Raw genomic sequence first — 22,513 nt, 5'->3', positions numbered from 1 at the left:
CTTTTTGGATTTAGCGAAAGCTTTTTACTCAATATCCTTGGACATTTTCATTCAAAAAATTGGAAAATATGGTTTTGGAGAAAACGCACGAATCTTATCGAATTCGTTTCTAATTAACAGGAAACAGTGTGTTAGAAACGAAATAGTTGAATCCGACTGGACAAATATAAATCACGGTGTTCCACAAGGTACTGTAATAGGATCACGGGTTTGTACTATTCTGTACTATCCATACTTTATGAAAATGACTTCGGTGAAATAGGGAAAAATTCGAATGTTTTACAATTTGCAGATGACACAGCAATTTTGTGCCATGAAAAAATGAACAGTGTTTAGAAGCAAAGGTAAAAAAAATATTGATGGAAACTGAACAATATTTGAAACAAAACAAATTAATTGTAAATGAAGGGAAAACAGAAATAATGGTTTTCAAAAATGAAAAATTACCAACTGTCAATTGCGTTGAATTTAAAAGTTATTCAATAAAACCAACAGCTCAATGCTGATACTTAGGTGTTATTCTTGACAAAAATTTGACATACCAAAAACAACTTAATAATGTGATCAGCAAAATGGCTTCAGCTATCAGATCAATTTATTTGGTACGCAATCAAATACCTTTAAAGGCTCGAATAAATCTCTTTAGATCACTTGTTTTATCGCGTTTAGAATTTAGTGCAATATTTTTCAAAGTTCGCCATCCTACTCAATTGAGAATAAACAAACAAATTAGATGGGCATAAAAGTTTGCTTTTTTCGAACAAAATATGACAGTGCTCATAAACTACTTCTTGAAAAAAAATACTTCCAGCAGAACTTCAAACAGCAAAAACTTCACTAAATAGACGTTTCGATGTTGTCCAACAACCAAACATACAAGACCACAAAATTCAGAATAATCAGAGACGTTGAAATTAAAGTAAATAATCATAAATACGATTTTTCTCTCACAACAAAATGTGAATCAAAATGGAGTCAAAATTCAATTATAAGAAACTTTCTCGGAAATGGAATAAACTTCCAAGAGCTCTGGGAGAGGAAAAATCAAAGAAAAAATTTTAAAAAGAATTAAAGGAAGAGATGCAAAAAAGACACGAACGAGTTCCAATGGACAAAAAAATTGACGGCTTTAAAAGTTGATTTTTTAAAAAATAATTCACGAAAACTAGAAACTGAATCTCAGTTTTTTATTATTATATTTAGTTATTCAAGGGAAAGATGTAGTATGTTTGATTTATAATATTACAACATGTAACTTTAACCTTGGGGTCATTCGAATTTAAATGTTTGAGATTCAAAAAAATTAGGGCAAAAATCTCAATAATAACAGCATGACTCAAGTAATTCCAAACAAAATACGCTTGAGAAAAAACATAACGCCAAAATACACATGCTTGGGTAACATTTAAGCCTTAGTACAAGTTTATCGATAACATTAAAGCTATGCATAAACGTGATTGTACCGAATACAGGCAATAAACGCTCTTTTTCCAAAGTCGCCAGCGGTTTCTTCCTTCTTATTGATCTCAGGTAAGCTTTCACGAGGTTGAGTTCGCATATTCCCAGCAAATTGTGATACAAACGTTGGCACGGCTTTCTCTGAAACAGACATCAGGGTTATAAATCCAATAAAAACGTGCGCTCATTGATAATGGAACATTACTTCATCTTCAATTTCTCGTCTATTTTGTCAGCTTCGACAGTAATTCTGCAATACGAGAAACTGAAAGTATTTTCACAAGTTTTTAGACAAAGCAGCATAATAAAAACGAGACGACTGGACAGAACTTGGACAAAATTTTATGCTTCTTCAATATTAGTGAAATCAACCCTAATTACTTTAAAACAGGATGAGAGCAACAGAATCTGATGGTTCGCAGTAACAAAATTGCAGGGATAAATAGAATAACACAGGAAAGTACTCATCCTATTTAAATATAACACTAAAAAATTAGATATCTTGTTAAATGTCTGCAAAGCGCATAATTCGTCGTGAAAAGAGCCCGTATATTCCCGCCCAATAGCCACGAAATAGACTGTTAATGTTCCTAGTTAGAAAGACCACACAGAGCAAACGCAAAAAAAGTTTTACTAAAAAGCTCGAAAATATTGATTTCCAATTCTATACTTACTTTCAAACACCAATGGCCTCTAAGTAATATAGCTTATGATATGGTTTGGGCTACCTGTATTGAATTTCAATTATATTCTAAAGATAAAGAGTGAGCGCAGTCCTTTTTTAGTGGAGGCAAGTCATGTATGATCAAATCACTTTACAGAACAACGCATACCAACAAAAGTCGCAACTTGACTGATTGTCATGCGATCGAATGGTCACAACAGAACTGACAAAGACTTCTTAAAACTGATAGGGCGAATACTGGTCTAAATTCAAAGAATCTTATTCGACTAAACAAAAAACTAGACCTACACGTAAGTAAGACTGGATTTGAAAAAAATTGGCAAAACTTTGATCAAAAACTCAAAACAACCTCTTCAAAAAAAATAAGCTGCCACCAGTATCGAGGGAGCTTTATTCAAACGACATTTTTCCAATATAGTGCAACAATTTCAATCCAAAAAACCACTCGTTTTTTCCGCTCTCAACATCCTGTTTAACGTGAAAATAACAGTGGAGCCACAGAAGTTCAAAAGTCACAAGCTGGATTATCAGGACAGACAAAACCTTCCCCTACGTGGACAAGAAATGTTGAAAAAACTTGATAGAATAAACTTCAAAAACTTCAACTACAGAACAGACACAACAAAAAAAAACAAACTGAGAGAAAATTTACTTTGCTCTTCCAGCAATGTAGAAACCACAGTAAAGCAACAGAATAATACAAAGAACAAATTTAAAAAATTTAACAAAAATTGTAAAGATTAAACTGAAAAAAGAATGCATTATATCAGAAAACCTAATGAAAAGAAAACGGCAACGATCAATTGAAAAATTTGAGAAAAAGGTCGTGTTTTGTTGAACTTGGCGTTTTATCAGATAACAACTTAGATAACCTTAGATAACAACTTACAAAAGTCATACACCAAGTGGAAAGGAACATTGAATTAGAACAAAACGCAAAAAAAACAACCAGAGAAAATTTAAATGTCTCCTTTCTTGTGAAAAATGTTGTTTTCTTTGTCTTCAAAAAACAGTATCTTGAAAAACAATAACTAAAAACCTAAGAACGCACAAAAAACCAAATTCCGAATAACGTAACAATAACCAATGTATTTGTGAAAAGATCTATTCAAGAAACTGAATAATAATCCGAAGAAAAGATGCCTCCAGTGAACATCAATAAATTCTCAAAAACAAAAATTTGTTCAAACGCCATACTATCGTTCTAACTGAGAAGTACTCGGAAAAAACGCAATAGAAATAGTCATGTTCACTCTTTACTTTTATAAAACCACTAAAGCCACTAATCTCATTACTTCGAAAATCACGACCTCTCACGGACATTTAGAATTTAAAAAAAACATAACAGGACAAGACTTAAAAAAAAATCCACCGAATTGAATGCGAAATTTAAAAAAACTAAAAATTACGTTCACTCACGTTCACTCTTTATTTTATACAACCACTGAAGCCACTACTCTGATTACTTCGAAAATCACGACCTTTTACGGACATTTACGATTTTAAAAAAACATAACAGGACAAGATTTGAAATATAATCCACAGAATTGAATGCGAAATTGAAAAAAAAAACTAAAAATTATCTGATAAGCTGGTTAAACGGACATTGAAAAGACCGAAGCAAAAAATATATATTTACAAAGATAGATAAAACTAAAAAGCAATAAAATGAAGATACTTTGGTGCTAGGGTAAAGAAAATCAACGTTGCTAACCAAACACAAAATAGCGAAAACCAAAAACTTGGCAAGTAAAAGAATTTTTACGTGAGATATAATGGAGAAGCAGAGGCAGGCAAAAACAAAAACTGTCAAAATCTTGAGATTAGCTAAAAATTAGAAAACATTCGTAAAGAGTCTTGGTAGCACTGTCTTCCAAACCAACATTTTAACGCTAAACTCAACGCAAGAAACAAGGAGAAGCTCATGACATGTTTTATTGAACCCTTCAACTGATAAAAAAAAACAGCGAAACGCAAAAATTATAGTTAATTTGATCAAATTATTTGATACTTATGTTTTCAAAACCAACTTTTTGTTACCAAAAGCTTTCACTAAAAAAAGTCATTAACAATTATGCTAATATTTTTGCAGCTCACCTCTCAAACATTACTTTTGTCCTGCTAAAATTTACACAGGCGGAAGCTTTTGAAGAGAATCACTGCCCTAAAAAAAACGTGAGTAGGTTTTGCAGCAAACAGACTTGAGGCAATATTTTTTGCAGTAGCAAAAGTCTAAAAACCAGAGCAAAGGAAGAACGGCCTAAATGGAAGAGCACTTGTTCTTCTGAGGAATGATAAAAATCAAAGAAATTTAAAGCCAATTTCTTCATGTCCCGAACAATTAAAAAGCTGACTGGAATCTGTACAAAAAAACAACTTTTTGCGGCAAACTTTTCTTCCTACAGTCGTGATATAGAGAAAGCGCAAACAAAATATTACTCAAAGTATTGTACACATAAACCCTTCGTGCATAAAACAAATTTGAGTAATATTAAAAAAATTACTATTGAAAACAATCCGTGTCTTCGCAAGAATTCTTGTCAGAAGCAGCGGAACTTTGACAAATATGATAATTATCACAAAATGTATTAAATATATTACAAATCACCAGCAAATATAAACAAAACTATTCTCTCAGAAAAGAGTGCTTCAGTTTGTGCCGATGTATTTTTCATTTGATTAAATCAGGAAACCTTGTCCTGAGCTAAACAAAATATGAATTTTTGTGTAAAATGTAAAAGTCACACAAAGCAAAAAAAAACGAAAAATTAAAACAATTTAAAAATATTTCCCAAAATTGAACACAAAGAAAAAGTATAAAGAACTGGCACTCACATATGCAACCAGAGAACTACAAAAAAAATCCAAGAAAAAACTTTAAAAACCGAAAAGAAACTTACCCTATAATAATGTTCTCAGATCTAAAAACCAGGAGCGTTTTCACGGCTGCATGAGTGTGCAGATAAATGCTTCAATTGAAAATAAATAGCATTCAAATGTCATCATTGCCATACAATTGTTGTATTTAAAAAATATTATACTGTTTTAATTGTTTTAAATTACAAAAAACCGTTAAAACTGAAATAATCACTATTATTTATGCTTAGAAGTGTCAAAGTAATAAAACCGTATAGCTACCCATTGATGAATTCAAGCAATTGAAATTAGGCGCAATTAGAACACATATGTAACATTTTAACAGCACTCAAGAGAAGAAAGACTGAAAACAGAAGTCAACTTGACGCACGTGAAGTTTCCCACTGAAAATTTGTTTCACTCCACTTTAAAGGTATAATGAACGGCAGAATTAAGTTAGCACTCCCTATATTTGTGAAGTAAAAATTCAGATAAAAAGCAACGTTCACCTACCAGAAATCCCATTGCAAAGTTGATGAACTTCATCCAAGTTTTACAGTAATAAAGTTTCTTAGTCACAAGATCAAAATTTAATCACATTTTTTTTCACTCTTTAATGATGACACAAGTGCAAACTGAGCTTTAGTTGAACAAACCTGAAAACGTCTCAATTCTTAAGGCAACTTTCTTTTACTTGTGAGAGTTGTCTGGAGCTCTTCAACTTTACGTTGCGGTTTCTGCTAAGTGAACGTTGTGTTTTATCTGAATTTCATAGGTATGCGAGAGGACTAGTGTAGGGGATCAATGGCGTAAAAACTGTTTTTTTTTTGTAATTTGACTTAAGGTCGGGGTAATATTGCCTAAAAAAATTGAATTTTTACTAAGCAAAACTAGGGGGTTTTAACTAACTTTTGCCGTTTCGTATAGTTTGAAAAAATCACACCTCATTCGCTGCCTTTATGACATCAGCGTGACTAAAATTTGACTTGTCATTGACGTGAAAAAGCCGAAAAAGTTTGAACAGATCTTAAAAAAAGACAGCAAACCAATACAAACCAAATACTTTGGATTGTCTAAGGAGCGCTATAATAGCCGGTTGAAAAGCTGACAGCGGCTATTGATAACTTCACAATTTTATAACTCCAAAAATCGTTCTTTCAGAATATCTTCGTATTGCGAAACAAAAACAGTAATTCGGACGTTGTGTTTTGACAGACTTTTAAGCAACTTGGCGGCAAATTCCGCACATTCAATATAATGTCAAAAAAGCTTAATAAATCACTGCTACGAGAAACATGGCTAGTTCTACAGTAAAGGCAGAGAAGTCGGAAGGAGACAGACTAGAGGCTCTCAACCCCACAATTCTTCTCTACCTAGAGATCCGGACAATCGATCTGATCAGTTTCCTGTTACGAACCCTCAAAGGTCTGATGACTATATACCGGCGGCTGGGTAACTTTTCTCTACCTACCAATGTGAGGGGCCACCACCACTGGCGGGAAAAGAGGGGAGATTCTGTCAGGTGGTATTTTGGTTTCTTATCCATCACCTTCTAATATGGCCACAAAAAATACGGCTTCATTGCTCACAACCTGAGCAAACTGGGAAAATATTACAAAAAATGCCATTTCGCCAATGCAGGTTTCACTCTACTTTATTTTGAGGCTCTGAAAAATGAAGTCAGAATGCCTTCCAAAATTCTTGTCAGTATCTAATGACTTGTTGCCTTACCTTTGCTTCTGCAGACGGCTTCTGAGCTGCTTGTTTCATTAGGAATGAGGGGAAGGTAGTTTGAGCAATCTTGCTGTGCTCTAGTCGTTCCTATGTCAACTCGAATCATTGCAACTCCCGGAGCCATCAGACATTGAACTGATTCTGATGAACTTATTCCAGATGATACAGGAACAATGCTCAAGTAGGATGTAGGCGTGGCTTCTCTAGTTTTGCCTAAAACATAGCTAATGTTTCTTCACATTTTAATTGCGAGTTGTCTTATGGGAAACATCAAATTTCTGATGACATCTGATAGATGTAATCGTCGGCATATATGCGAAAAATTAAAAAAAAAATGGTTATGCTTAGTCTTTTATTCTTATCATTTACGAACTAAGCATAGAATAATGTTCTCATGAGGACTGCCAGTTGTCTCTGATCAGGTTCACGCTGTCCTATTCTCCTCTGCGCATACATTTTCATTACTCGTTTTATTACTCTGTCAGTATTTCCACAAAACTGCGGTCTTTTTGAAAACATTTGTACTGAGTTTTGATTACCGTTATTGTGTTTTTAAAATATATTGTTATATAACCAGCATCGTCAGGTTATAATTGCTGCCTCAAGTTAATATATTTCAAATTAAAATATCTTAAATTTGTTGATGAATACAACACTGGAATTTCTTGAAAATTTATTTTTGCATGTTTTTCAAATTATAAATACATCCATTTGATTAAAATTGATTTCAAAATTTTTAAAATTCTTCTAGACTGATTTTCTGCAAAGTTGCGTATTGCCACTTAGCCGAATAGCATAATTCGAATACGGCATATGAGGCATTTTTAGACAAAATATACTTGTGTTTCTATGTAACAGCCGCCAGACAGCTTTCAGCCAATAGCGACCTGTTCTCAGTTGCCCTTTTTTTCATATTTACCCACATCTCATGCTCCTTTTTGTGATCGTCAAGGAACGTTTTAGCTCAGACGCAAGCAATGTTCATATGAGTATAAAATCTAGTCGGTCAATGGAAACCGATCACGATCATTACAAAGACAAAATAAAACACATATGCCTGATTGCCAGAAAACAGCTGTGATAATATGATAACTCTCTTCTTATTGTTTGCTTCTTCCTTTTTTTTATCTTTTTAGAAGCAGCTATGTAGGTGCTAGTGCCAAGTACTATATTGTATGAAGACAGAGTTATCGTTGCAATATCCTTTCTAATAAAGGCTTTTAATTGCAAGTTTTTGCTAAGTGCTATTCGAAGCGCGGGTTCGGTAAAAACGCTCTTTTTCTGCTACAAGTTTTTCAATTCAAGTAATATGGAAAGCAACTGAACTGTACTGAGCACAATCGTCTGTCTGAATTTCAAGATAATAAAATGCGTGCTGTATGAATTTATAAAAGTCTTTTTCAACCAATCAAAATTTAGCATCGTCATATTACGGCTCTTTAGAAAAAGCGGAGGCGATGGGTTTCGAACCTTTAATCTTATGATTATAAACAGGGTTGCCTAGTGTGCTGTGCCAAGTGGGTCTTGATTAGTGGTATTGTCAAAGTCAAGGGATTTACTGGGCTAATTAAGTATAAATGGAAAGCAACATCAATAGTGGTTTGTTCTAAGTTTTTATTGAGTATTCCAGATCAAAATGCTGAAAGTTTACTGTCTGTTTGCTCTTTTGTGGCCTCTTGTTTTGTCGTCTGATGTATGCGAAGAAATTGAGCTGGGGAACGCGACCGCTGTATGTTGTGAAAAGAATATTACATTCCGCGTTGGCCAAGTGGATGTGAGTTTCGTGCCATATCGGAGCCATATGTGTCCAGTTGGTGATGGTGGGATTGAAGATTTGAGTCCTCGATTCTTGCCAAGTGTTTCAATGATGTTCGTGTTGGTCGTGGCAGGCGTAGTAAGCATGCAGTAGAAAAATAGAGACGTGCAGTGTTGTATAAAAATAGATTAAAAATGTCGGATGACGTAGTGATGAGGCTCGATTCGTAAATTAAGGGCCTCCTGACCGCCCACAACTCTCCTTAAATGAGGCATAAGGCTGCTTCGTCTAGGAATGAGGGCTGTTTTTCTGAGTACGTCCAGGTTCGTGGGCTCGCCCTGCCACACGTAGGTAATTTGCACGTAAGTGCGGTAAATGGGCGTCTGTGGTATGCCCATTTTTATAAGCAGGGCGAGCCTCCCGTCGAAGGAGAAGAGTTGTAGGGGGTCAGGCTGATAGTTCATTTTCTCTGCTACTGTTTTCTTCGCTGTTAACAATGAAAGTGGGACTGAATAGATAAAGTGATGAATAGTTTCTTTTTTTTCCTGAGTAAGGTTAGAGTGGGAGGCCGTTAATTAGATTTTGTATCAGTATGACAGTTGTTTGATAATCTCTTCGGGTTTATTTGCATTTTTCCCAGGAAGATTAATGTAGTAGTGATCTGTCAAGTGTGGCAGTTCCATTTGCTCCACGTTGTGAGGGGAGTAAAGTAATGAAGTAAATCCCTCGGTATGGCAGTAATTGACAGTCACTAATGGAAGTTTTGGAGGAAAGTAAATTGAGAACAGTGTGATTGACTGCTCTATTGATCAAGTTATTCAGAATACGTTTACTGCGGAGAGGTCAAACTTTAATAGCGGCGTTACTCATCGACTATTGGATCTTTTATCGAAGCTTTGCAAAAACGATTGTAATAACGAAGAAACGGAATATCCTATTTTATCAAAGTATGGACACTAAAAGGTTCGTTAATTACTTATAACAATTTAGGATTTCATAGGCTAGCATTAATATTTTTTTTAAACAGAATTATCGTGTTTAGAACGACACGAGGCAGACAAGATTTGCTAATCGAAATGAACGAGTTCAAACATCAGTACTACGATCGGAAAAAATTAATAAGTCTCGGATGGAAAGAAGTGGAAACAGTCGATGGGCGGGGTATAAATAGTTGGAACTCCTTAAAGAATAAATTAACTATAGAAGGTAAAGGGGGACTGGTTGGAGAGAATGGTTGGCCAAAGGTACCATTAGCAATAAATAATGAAGAAATTGTGGGATTGCAAGAAAGTTTAGTGGAAGGGTTCCGGGGCTGTAGAAATCAGGGCGATGTGTATAATTATGTTAGTAAATTAAAGTTGGAGAGTGGTGATAGCAGGTTGTATCAAGAAGTTGGGTCGTATGCTGGTTTGTGTAATTCAATAGGTTGGACGTTTTGTGTGGATGGTTTGATGAGTGGTGTTTTGCCTGATGGTTTTACTGGTGTAAGGAGAGATGCCATGGTACAATGGAATGAGTGGTGGACGGCGGCACATGTTGAAATTGGGGGTAATCATAGTGTTTCGAAAACGCCGTGTGGTGAGAAATTGTTTCTGATTTGTGGAAGTTATCAGACATCAAGGGATTTTAATAATGTTATGGGTACTCCGCAATATTTTATGGATTTAATTAAGAGGGGTCCTTCTGCAAGTGGTTTGGGAAAGGATGTTTGGTTTTTCATTACGACGAAAGATAATGTGTTGTGCCAGCCTTCGTTGTGTGCGCATGCTGTTTTAACTTTTACAAGAGGTTTGTCGTTGGTGACTGGCTGGGAGGCGCGTGATCAATCGAATCAAGTTGTTGTTGATCGGACTTTGGGATCGTTTGCTTATGGTGTACGTAAAGGTGTGGTAAAAAGAATTGTAATATCAAATAAAAATAAAAAGGCAGTGTTAGACTGGGCGAAAGAAAGAGAAGTATCAACTGGTGGTGCTAGTGATGTGACTGAGCATGTGCAAAGTTTTGCTAATAGTGGTCTAATTTTAAAAACAAATAACAAACGAGGTAATCGAAGAAAATGGGGTGGGAAACGGGAAACGAAAACGCAATCGAACGATAACGAGAATTTTGTGTATTCGTTTCTTCCTCCAAAGGATCCTTCAATGGAATAAGTGAGTTGTTCAACTTTAATTTACATTTTTTTTTTGGGTTGGAACTATACTGCCAGGGTTTTTTTTCAAATTTTTTGAGATTTTATTATTTCAAGCCCGTGCCCTTTCAACGTGTTTTGAAAGGATCTTTTTTTGTTGATACTGAGCAATCGGTAAGGGTCCTGTCTGTGTTAGTTTGGTTTTGTTTTGGAAAAAAAATGATGTTTCGTGAGTTTTTTGGGTCGTTATTTTGCACAGTCGTATGTAGTGTAAGCAATTAATATTTTGACTTTCAATCGCGTGCCCTTCGAAGTGATAACAAGGTGGGATGTTAATTTTTGTTGATAATGGTTGGGAATAGATTGGTTAATAATAGTTTGCTATGTTAGGGGTGCTTGCTCATTGTGCTCACGAGTTGTGACTCACGAGTAAAAAATTTTTTTTTTTTTGGACAGAAGTAAAAAATTAAATTGGTAAGAAATTAAAAATAAGAAGAGGAGGCGTTACATTTGAATAATTTGCGGTGTTTATAAAATAAGTACTACATGAAATTAATTGCGACTCATGAAAAAAGATTTTAAAAAAGTATTTCGGATAAAAATTAGAGAAAATTATGCAAGTCTAAGTGAATACACGGATGCCAACAGGGTCGAACTCAATGGGGTCGTCATTGTCCATTTGAATAAAATCCCAGAATTGGTGGGCTAGTTGGGTACCTTGGGATGAAGTAATGAAATGGTAAACGTAGGTGTAATATTCCCAGGTTGTGTAGAAAAAACATTTTTTCGTGAGAAGGCCTGTATGGGAGTGTGCCCAGATCACGATGGTTCCATTTTGTAATATTGCGTATTCGTTGAAAAAACATTCCCTATATTGGATTCCGACTTTTACGCAAACGTTGATGTTGTGGCTGGTGTGTAATTTTGGGGCGATGTCTTCTGGGCCGACGTAATTTTGGATTTGGTCCCAAATGCTTGTCATGATTTTTAAGAAAATTCAAAATTGTTGAGGTGCTAGGTTTTGAGATTTGTAAATATCATGGAAAGAATAAGTAAATATGGTTTTTAAAAAAAAAATTACAGGTCAAATTCGCCTTCTAAAAATTCTTCTTCGGTGTTCTGTAAGAAATTCAAAAAGGTAAGAAAATTTGGATGATCTGGTTCCAAAGTGATTTTTTTGTCTTGATTATTGTCCAAAGAAGTTAATCCAGAAGCATAAGGTATTGCAGGGGAATATGAAGTATTCAGAAAAGACTGCAAGTTTTATATCAAAATCAGTGAGAAAGTATGCATAAAGTGGAAATTGGGTTGGAATTGGAGAGATGTAAGGAATGGTGTCTTCTGATTGGTCAATTGTGGTGAAAGTTGGGGTTGGTGGATAAGACATAAGATAAGATTTTTAATGGAATATAAATGCAAATGTTTGAGGAAATTTACATGGAGTCATCTGAGAATGGAATGGGTGATGGGGGAGAAATTGGAATATAATTTAATTCAGTTGAATTGTGGTCTGATGTAGGGTCAGGGCTTTCGGGACTTTCAGAAATGGTTGGTTGCGATGGTTCTACTGCAACTGGTTCTCCTTCTGAGTTAAGGTAGAAATTCACATTAATATAATTATTTCCCGATTGTATACATTGTAGAATTGTTTGCCATACGGCTGATGTCTCATTCACTGTAAGGGGGATAAAAGAAATTGAGTAAATATTGTTGACAATATTGTCTTGTTGCATGTTAATACTGATTAGTGCTTCACGATCTGTAAAAAAGGCAATGCTGTATTCAGTAATATAAGCTGGCTGGCCGTTGAATGTAGTGTTGATGCGCGGCTCAACTTTAATTCTGAAGTGATATACTGGATTCATTATAAAATGTTTGAAATAATGCAAAAGGTAAAATTTTAGTTGTAGGAAAATTGTTTAAGTTGTTTGAAATAATTTCCAAGTTTCTATCCGCGAAGAAATTGTTATAGGTTGAGAGAATGAACAGTTAGCAATAAAGAGTGTTGCTGGTAGTTAGCAGGCAGAAAGTAGTTTGAATGATTGATAGTGTTGCGGGGGAAGTGGGGGAAATTTGACATTTCGATTAATTGGGATTGTGGGGAATTATCCCTGGTTGGGTTGATTAGTGTTCCATTATAGGCTGTCAATGTGATTGATGGACAGTTCGCCTTCCGGGTTAATGGATTTCCTTCTTTTTCTCGGTTTGACAGATAATTGATACGTTTCCTTCGGGAGTTGCATCTTATTACTCCGTTGTTTAGTGCGTCAGTATAAATTCTTTATAAAAATAAATTCGTCGGTGGATAAAAAGGTAGGGAGCAAATCCCCGCCTTTAACAATGGAGGTTTAAGGGGAATTGCTCTGTAATTTTTTGTTGATTTTTCTCAAAGAATAATTGCAAGTAATGAAAATTTTGGTTAAATACTCGAGTAATATCAAAATTTTGAATTAAGTTTTCGCAAATATAATGGTGGGTACTTTGCCGATGGAGGATAGGTCCCTCTGGTTTATTTAGGGCTATTATAAATGTTGTTCATTAATAATTATTATTATTTTTTTTTTTTTAAAAATTTATTTTTAAATTTTGTTTTCCTTGCTCAGTGCTAACACAAAATTTCTAATTTGCGGCAGAGTAGAAGTGAATGTAATTGATAACTTTTAACAAGTGACTTAGTTCAGTGGTTAGTATCTCTGGCCGTTGAGCTGGGGTTCCAGGTTCGAATCCCGGCGGGTTCCCGGTGCTTCCATAATGTGGGAAAATCTGGGAAAGGGCAAAGGGGTGTAAGGGTAAGCTAGGGTAAGGGTAAGGGGGTAGAGAAAAGGGGAAGGGTAAAAAAAATTTAACTTTTTTTTCCTTTTTTTTGATTTATAAGCTGTTTTTACGGACCACGCGGCCGTCCCACTTAGCGCAGTTGGTAGCGCGCTGCACTCTCATGCTGAAGTTGAGGGTTCGAGTCCCAGTCAGTTTTTTTTTTTTTTTTAAACGTTCCCTGTATTGATCGTTCTGAGAGGGTAAGCTCCGTAATGGGATATCGGTGGGTGTTCCGGTATATGTGTATAGATGGGCTGGCTCGGTGCGGCAGGCCTGTTGACATGATCAATTTTGATAGTTGGTTCTTCGTTACGTTTTAGTCTCCTGATGTAGTCTCTTAGGAATGTGTAAGGAGTGCGAGGTTTATTTATGTTTTCTTCGTTTTGGTTTTCGAACTCAGTTTTAATTTCGAGTGGTAGTACTAATGAGCATTTGTGCAGGGGATGTTCTGGATGTTCTTGTAGGTATTCATAGTCATTTAATGCGACAACTTGTACTAGTTTTGTTTTTATTCGCCGTCCTTCGTGTGTTATTCGGAAAGGGAAACGTCGGTGAAGTTTTGCCCATTTGTGTAAAAGATGCGAATAAGTTAGATGTAGTAATACGCTAATCAAGAAGGATAAAAATCCGTAAAGAAGAGATATTTTCCATGGTATGTACTGTTCGAATCGGTGTTCGAGTTCGGGCTTGAATACTCTTATTCTTTCTAAAATTGGTTCGGCCATTTGTTCTATTGATTTGCTGTTTGTTCGCCGTGTTTCCATTTGTTTGAACTCTGGTTGAATTTGCTGAAGAATTTGAATTTGTGCCTCAGATCTTGATGAGAAGTTTGGTAGTTCATCCAATGGGGGCAGTAGTTTAAAGAGTGTACTTATTGGATCTGGCAATTGAAAGTCTAACCGTATTGCCGGTACTGTGTCACAAGCAGTGAGGTCTGAGCGAAGATGAACATTTGGTCCTCTAAGCTGTTTTCCACATCCCAGTGTGATGATACACACTCTGCACCCAGGATGCTCAATTCTTGCCAATGGATTGCTGCCATTACCAGCGCTTTCGATGAGTGTATAATCGTCTTTGGACGATGTTATTAACCAACGACCGAAGCCGAGATTGCGTGCTTTTTCAGTCAACGGCAATTCTACTACATCCAGTTGACAGCGTTGCAATGGAAGTAGCTCGCCATCGTGGTAAAGTAAAGTAGCCATACAGGACTGATAAGTCTGTTCTGTTGGAATGGCTTTGGTGCATATTGCGTATTTTTGGGATCCGATACAATTTGCGAGCTCGTCTTCATCGATAAACGCTAGTTCTTCTCCGTCGTCTGAGACGGCCATGTATTTGGCTTCAAGTCGCCAAACTAAAGCTTTACCCGTATCCCCGTCCGGCATTGGGATCGGAATGGCATGCAATACGTTCATAACTGTACTTTTTGAAGCCATTGGAATTGCAAGTGAAAGTATAAGACCTGCATCAATTGCCTCGACTTGTGTGACTAATTTCGTTTCATAGTATGAGAGAATCTCTTGGATTGGTACGGCTAGAGATAATCGATCCTGTTGTCCATTTTGTTGCAAATGAACAATCGTAAGAATTTCATGCAACTGCTCCCTTGGGACTAATGACATTGGTAATAGCTGATTCATGAGAGGCGTCAAGGCATTCAGTATGTTGATTCGAAATGTATAAAGGGCCGATCGGTATGTTTTGATGTTAGCAAGTATTGCTTGAAAAATGTTGCTAAGTACAAGACTATGTTGATTGATTTGTTCTCTTACGTATAAGTATTGGATGCAGTTTCTCATGTGGTGCACGTTTTGTCGTAACGCCTTGAATTGTCCTTCAGCAAGTTCCCAGTTCCTGTTTTGTGTCTCTATAATTTCGTTCTGGGCTTCTTTGATGGCTTTCAGTTCACCTGATACAACATAGAATTTTTCATTGTTTTGGATTGTTATTTGTTCAACATGATCGGTTAGGTATTGAAGATAAGCCATTGCTTGTCTGATGTTTTTCTGGTTTCTAGCCACTCTTTTTTCGCATCCTCCAAACACTGATTTGATGAAGCATAGTAATTTGTCGCCTGTTCCTATTCCAATTCCAAGCACTGCGGCTGCTGCTGCTGCGGCAGCCGCACCGCGGGGTTGTCTTTGCAGTGTTGTAGAAGTTTGACTGTTTGCTCTTAGTAGTGTGTTCATTTCCAATTTGAGGTTTACAATGTCGTGTTGGGCCTGTTGGTTTTCTATCATTGTTTGTTGCGCTATCCAGTGGAGGCCTGCTGTCGAGTCAGTCATATTTATGAATTTCAATGGGCATCCATAATTTTCTGAAGTCCACATTTTGTCTATCTCTTTTGTCAGGTTGATCAGTTTGTCTTCCACTGTTTTGTTATATATTGGGTAGGGGACCAGGATTTCAGTTTTGACAAATTTTTCTGTCAATAGAATTTTCTGATGAAGGTTGAATAATACTCCATCTTTTGTTGCCACCGATGGTTGGTTCGTTTTTATCAGGGGTAAAAGCTGTAGTAAAAATAATACGGTATTGAGCATTTTGGCTAAATAGGCTTGTTTGTGAAATTCAATTAGAGTCTTTGTGCGACTGATTTTCAGGTACAGAGTTGTGGAAAATGATTTGAGCTGTATCTTTTTTCCTTTTAAATTAGGATTTTTTTGGATTGTTTTCATTGGTTGGTGACGTATCTAATGTGTATGTATAATAGAGAATTGGTGCTCAATTCCTATTGGCTGTCATCTTCGAAGCCAAAAGTTTGGTGAAGGTTTCCGTTGATCTCCCGACGGTGAAGTGTTAGCGGAACAATTCTTCGTCTGTTTTGAAGCGTTGGGCCAAGGTCCGCTAGTTCTCTGTTGGATACTCTTTGAGGAAGTGGTGAAGATGTGCTTGGGTTATCGTGTTGAGAAATAGCACTATTGCTCTCGTTATTTTCAATTTGTGAAATGTTGCCTCCTATAAGGGAGTGCTCATTGTTCTCGTCGGATATCGGTTGTTGGACATCATCGCTTGAGGTTGTATTGTTGTAAATATCGTTGATCGAGTTGGTCCGGTATAAGGTTTCGCCTGTAGTGTCTAATATTGGGGGCGTGTAGACGGGGCTATTAACGTCACCAAATAGATCGCCAAGATTTTCAGATGAATCGAACGTGAAGTCATTGAGACTCTGGTTTCGCGACTGTGCGCTTGTCGCTTGTGAGTCTGCAATGCTCTCATCGTGATCAGTTTCTGTTGTATCAATTGTCAGGTTTGGGTCTGGGATGTGGTCAAGTGGGAAGTAAGTTATGACTTTTACCTGTTCTTCCTTTGCTTTTTCTGATGGTTGCAAGAGGTTATATAGCGAGTTTTCTCGGGCCAATGACAGATGATCATTTCTGCGAAGGTTGTATCGTCGATTTGAGCCAAAACGACTGTCGGACGGTAAGAAGTTTGAGTTGTTTGAGAAGACGTAGTCTCCTGTATCAATTGATTCTGGTGTTTCTTGCGTGTTTGCGCTTGGAACTGAGCCTTCCACGAAGAATGCATCTTGGTCAAACGTCGGTTCGTGTGTCATATCATGAAATTGTATTGGCGGGTCTTCAGAAGAAAAATTAGCTGTTTGGATGTTTGAGTTGAAAGAAACTGACTGGGCATCTGGTGTTGTTATGGGTAGCTGCATGTTGTCTTCGTTAATGTGGTGCCTGACTTGGTTGTCGAACAGCTGTGGTTCTCTCTCTTGTTCTGGTATGGTGGGATCTGCTTCAAAGTTTTCGGGGTCTACATGTTCGAGGTCTTCTACTTGATATTGAGGTTTCACAGGTCGAAGTCTCATTCGATGGATACATTGCGTGTAATTTGTGTTGGTTTTGCGTACAATGTAGTTTGCATTCGTGAGCACTTTTTCTACTCTGTATAATGGTATCCACCTGCTTTGCTGTTTATTCATCACTGCTACCTGTGTTGTGCTTTTTGGGTCAAGGATCAGGCAGTATGATTTGGGTTTTAGTGGTGTGGCGTTGGCTTTTCTGTCATAGTACTTTTTATATTTCAGATAAGACGAGATAAGGTTGTCTTTTACGCTGGAGAAAAGCTCCGTAGTTTTGTCTTGTAGCACTTTAATGCAGTCGTATTTTGGGTGAGACTCCCATAATTTTGTATTCTGAAATCTGAGGTCCAAAGGATTTATCGGTGTTCTGCCGTGAAAGACGTCAGATGGCGTGCACCCAAGAGCTGGTGCAAATGTTGTGTTGTGTATGAATACTGCAATGTCAACGTATCTATGCCAGTCCGAGGAAGTTTGGTTTTCGTTAATTCTCAAGATTTGTTTGAGCGGTGCGTGGTTTCTTTCAAGTAAGCCAATGGTTTGCGCATGTTTCAGTGTGCAATGTTTGAGCTCTACCTCCAATAGGTTTGCTAGTTCGCTCATTAGTTCGGATGTAAACGCAGTACCAAGGTCACATATGATTCTTTAGGGAATGTAGGAGTGTCTCAGAAAAATTGAGACAAGGGCTCGTGCTACGATGTCTGCGTCGCCTTTCATAAGAGGTGTGGCGAAAAGGTACTTCGAGAACACGTCAATACCTGAGAGAATGTACGTGTAGGGAGAAGGGTGCATCTTTCCCACCAGATCTATTAGTAAAAGGTCTGCTGGGAAGTTTTGTAGAGACGAAAGTGGTTGTAATGGAGGTTTCAATGCAGATGTTGGTGCTGGTTTTGTTTGCAAGCATGTGAGACAGTTTCTGATATATTCTGTTAGGCGTTCAGTGAAGTTCGGGAAGTAAAATCGTTTTCTGAATTCTGCTATTGTCAGTGAGACTCCTTTGTGCCCACTCCAAACACTGTTATGAATTCTGTAGAGTACTTCCTTCTGTAAGTGCGACGGGACGCAATATTGTTTAATAAATTGGTTTCCAGTGTGGTTATAGAACTTGCGATGAAGGACGCCTTCTGTTATTGATAGTCTTGGGAACTGCTTGAGATACTTTTTTAGGTCACTGGATAGATATTGTCCTGAAGTCGGTGAACCTCTCTCAAACCAGAGCAGTACCCGTTTGATATCTTTGTCTTGTTGTTGTTCGGCACGCAGGTCTAAAGGTCCGTGCCCGTGAGTGACGAATTCATCCAATGGGTTTTGTTCATGCATGGCGTTTATTTGTTGCGTTGCAGGTGCAAGAATTTGCAGTTCAACGTCAGCTCGAACATTCATAGGATCTTCTCCGCTGGTTTGTTTTCTCTCAAGTAAGTATGTTTTCATAATTTTGGGGGTATCGTCATTTTCTGAGCTGTTCAGATAACTGATTGAATTGTCAGGTGTATCTGCTGTGTTGATTTCGATTTCGTGCATCGGTATGCGTGAGTTGATGCGTAGCTCGAGCTTTTCTTTCGGGTTTATGTGTATTCTCGACAGATAGTCCGCTGCTAAATTGGCTTTTCCGGGTATGTGTCCCAGTATGATGTCGAAGCTGAGCACATGATCGAGAGCATTCCAAAGTGTTGGCGGTATGATTTTTGTTTGAAAGAACCGGGTTACTGATCTGTTGTCTGTCAAAATGAGAATTGGTTTTTTACATCCCCATATAATATTTGCAAAGGTGTCTAGGGCAAAGTGAACTGCGAGGAATTCTTTCGCATATATCGAAAGTTTGAGCTGGTTTGGGTGGAAAATTCTAGATCCAAAACTGACGGGTGCATAAATTTTCAGTTCCTGATTATCATCATTTGTTGTGTAGTCTTCTATCATTAGTACGTATCCGGCTGCGTAAAAGGATGTATCGGCCATTATTACATATTGCTGGTCAACTTTGGGTAATCTGAGTGAAAGGTCACAGGCTGTTCTTAGATCTGAGTGAAAGGGTAAGAATGGCATGCAATACGTTCATAACTGTACTTTTTGAAGCCATTGGAATTGCAAGTGAAAGTATAAGACCTGCATCAATTGCCTCGACTTGTGTGACTAATTTCGTTTCATAGTATGAGAGAATCTCTTGGATTGGTACGGCTAGAGATAATCGATCCTGTTGTCCATTTTGTTGCAAATGAACAATCGTAAGAATTTCATGCAACTGCTCCCTTGGGACTAATGACATTGGTAATAGCTGATTCATGAGAGGCGTCAAGGCATTCAGTATGTTGATTCGAAATGTATAAAGGGCCGATCGGTATGTTTTGATGTTAGCAAGTATTGCTTGAAAAATGTTGCTAAGTACAAGACTATGTTGATTGATTTGTTCTCTTACGTATAAGTATTGGATGCAGTTTCTCATGTGGTGCACGTTTTGTCGTAACGCCTTGAATTGTCCTTCAGCAAGTTCCCAGTTCCTGTTTTGTGTCTCTATAATTTCGTTCTGGGCTTCTTTGATGGCTTTCAGTTCACCTGATACAACATAGAATTTTTCATTGTTTTGGATTGTTATTTGTTCAACATGATCGGTTAGGTATTGAAGATAAGCCATTGCTTGTCTGATGTTTTTCTGGTTTCTAGCCACTCTTTTTTCGCATCCTCCAAACACTGATTTGATGAAGCATAGTAATTTGTCGCCTGTTCCTATTCCAATTCCAAGCACTGCGGCTGCTGCTGCTGCGGCAGCCGCACCGCGGGGTTGTCTTTGCAGTGTTGTAGAAGTTTGACTGTTTGCTCTTAGTAGTGTGTTCATTTCCAATTTGAGGTTTACAATGTCGTGTTGGGCCTGTTGGTTTTCTATCATTGTTTGTTGCGCTATCCAGTGGAGGCCTGCTGTCGAGTCAGTCATATTTATGAATTTCAATGGGCATCCATAATTTTCTGAAGTCCACATTTTGTCTATCTCTTTTGTCAGGTTGATCAGTTTGTCTTCCACTGTTTTGTTATATATTGGGTAGGGGACCAGGATTTCAGTTTTGACAAATTTTTCTGTCAATAGAATTTTCTGATGAAGGTTGAATAATACTCCATCTTTTGTTGCCACCGATGGTTGGTTCGTTTTTATCAGGGGTAAAAGCTGTAGTAAAAATAATACGGTATTGAGCATTTTGGCTAAATAGGCTTGTTTGTGAAATTCAATTAGAGTCTTTGTGCGACTGATTTTCAGGTACAGAGTTGTGGAAAATGATTTGAGCTGTATCTTTTTTCCTTTTAAATTAGGATTTTTTTGGATTGTTTTCATTGGTTGGTGACGTATCTAATGTGTATGTATAATAGAGAATTGGTGCTCAATTCCTATTGGCTGTCATCTTCGAAGCCAAAAGTTTGGTGAAGGTTTCCGTTGATCTCCCGACGGTGAAGTGTTAGCGGAACAATTCTTCGTCTGTTTTGAAGCGTTGGGCCAAGGTCCGCTAGTTCTCTGTTGGATACTCTTTGAGGAAGTGGTGAAGATGTGCTTGGGTTATCGTGTTGAGAAATAGCACTATTGCTCTCGTTATTTTCAATTTGTGAAATGTTGCCTCCTATAAGGGAGTGCTCATTGTTCTCGTCGGATATCGGTTGTTGGACATCATCGCTTGAGGTTGTATTGTTGTAAATATCGTTGATCGAGTTGGTCCGGTATAAGGTTTCGCCTGTAGTGTCTAATATTGGGGGCGTGTAGACGGGGCTATTAACGTCACCAAATAGATCGCCAAGATTTTCAGATGAATCGAACGTGAAGTCATTGAGACTCTGGTTTCGCGACTGTGCGCTTGTCGCTTGTGAGTCTGCAATGCTCTCATCGTGATCAGTTTCTGTTGTATCAATTGTCAGGTTTGGGTCTGGGATGTGGTCAAGTGGGAAGTAAGTTATGACTTTTACCTGTTCTTCCTTTGCTTTTTCTGATGGTTGCAAGAGGTTATATAGCGAGTTTTCTCGGGCCAATGACAGATGATCATTTCTGCGAAGGTTGTATCGTCGATTTGAGCCAAAACGACTGTCGGACGGTAAGAAGTTTGAGTTGTTTGAGAAGACGTAGTCTCCTGTATCAATTGATTCTGGTGTTTCTTGCGTGTTTGCGCTTGGAACTGAGCCTTCCACGAAGAATGCATCTTGGTCAAACGTCGGTTCGTGTGTCATATCATGAAATTGTATTGGCGGGTCTTCAGAAGAAAAATTAGCTGTTTGGATGTTTGAGTTGAAAGAAACTGACTGGGCATCTGGTGTTGTTATGGGTAGCTGCATGTTGTCTTCGTTAATGTGGTGCCTGACTTGGTTGTCGAACAGCTGTGGTTCTCTCTCTTGTTCTGGTATGGTGGGATCTGCTTCAAAGTTTTCGGGGTCTACATGTTCGAGGTCTTCTACTTGATATTGAGGTTTCACAGGTCGAAGTCTCATTCGATGGATACATTGCGTGTAATTTGTGTTGGTTTTGCGTACAATGTAGTTTGCATTCGTGAGCACTTTTTCTACTCTGTATAATGGTATCCACCTGCTTTGCTGTTTATTCATCACTGCTACCTGTGTTGTGCTTTTTGGGTCAAGGATCAGGCAGTATGATTTGGGTTTTAGTGGTGTGGCGTTGGCTTTTCTGTCATAGTACTTTTTATATTTCAGATAAGACGAGATAAGGTTGTCTTTTACGCTGGAGAAAAGCTCCGTAGTTTTGTCTTGTAGCACTTTAATGCAGTCGTATTTTGGGTGAGACTCCCATAATTTTGTATTCTGAAATCTGAGGTCCAAAGGATTTATCGGTGTTCTGCCGTGAAAGACGTCAGATGGCGTGCACCCAAGAGCTGGTGCAAATGTTGTGTTGTGTATGAATACTGCAATGTCAACGTATCTATGCCAGTCCGAGGAAGTTTGGTTTTCGTTAATTCTCAAGATTTGTTTGAGCGGTGCGTGGTTTCTTTCAAGTAAGCCAATGGTTTGCGCATGTTTCAGTGTGCAATGTTTGAGCTCTACCTCCAATAGGTTTGCTAGTTCGCTCATTAGTTCGGATGTAAACGCAGTACCAAGGTCACATATGATTCTTTAGGGAATGTAGGAGTGTCTCAGAAAAATTGAGACAAGGGCTCGTGCTACGATGTCTGCGTCGCCTTTCATAAGAGGTGTGGCGAAAAGGTACTTCGAGAACACGTCAATACCTGAGAGAATGTACGTGTAGGGAGAAGGGTGCATCTTTCCCACCAGATCTATTAGTAAAAGGTCTGCTGG

The 22,513-nt window shown here is 37.7% G+C and overlaps 2 protein-coding genes across 2 annotated transcripts in view; both read right to left on the bottom strand.

Moving 5' to 3' along the window:
• Positions 1–22,513, bottom strand: part of LOC142342481 (mitochondrial potassium channel ATP-binding subunit-like) — a 230,834-nt gene that overhangs the window by 98,627 nt on the left and 109,694 nt on the right. The gene's annotated exons all lie outside the window — the stretch shown is intronic.
• The window catches only part of LOC142351439 (histone-lysine N-methyltransferase SETDB1-B-like), a 123,364-nt gene that overhangs the window by 59,901 nt on the left and 40,950 nt on the right, over positions 1–22,513 (bottom strand). The window contains exons 5-6 of the mRNA XM_075403449.1: positions 6,731–6,946; positions 1,464–1,599 (exon numbers count right to left, since the gene is read on the bottom strand). Coding sequence (XP_075259564.1) covers positions 1,464–1,599; positions 6,731–6,946 — 352 coding nt within the window. The remainder of the gene's footprint in view (positions 1–1,463; positions 1,600–6,730; positions 6,947–22,513) is intronic.

Source organism: Convolutriloba macropyga, chromosome 1, assembly GCF_964194025.1.
Source record: "Convolutriloba macropyga chromosome 1, txConMacr16.3, whole genome shotgun sequence".
In the NCBI taxonomy this organism is placed as follows: Eukaryota; Metazoa; Xenacoelomorpha; order Acoela; family Convolutidae; genus Convolutriloba; species Convolutriloba macropyga.
Note: the sequence above shows the minus strand (reverse complement) of the source record. Positions and strands in the feature narration are given on the sequence as shown.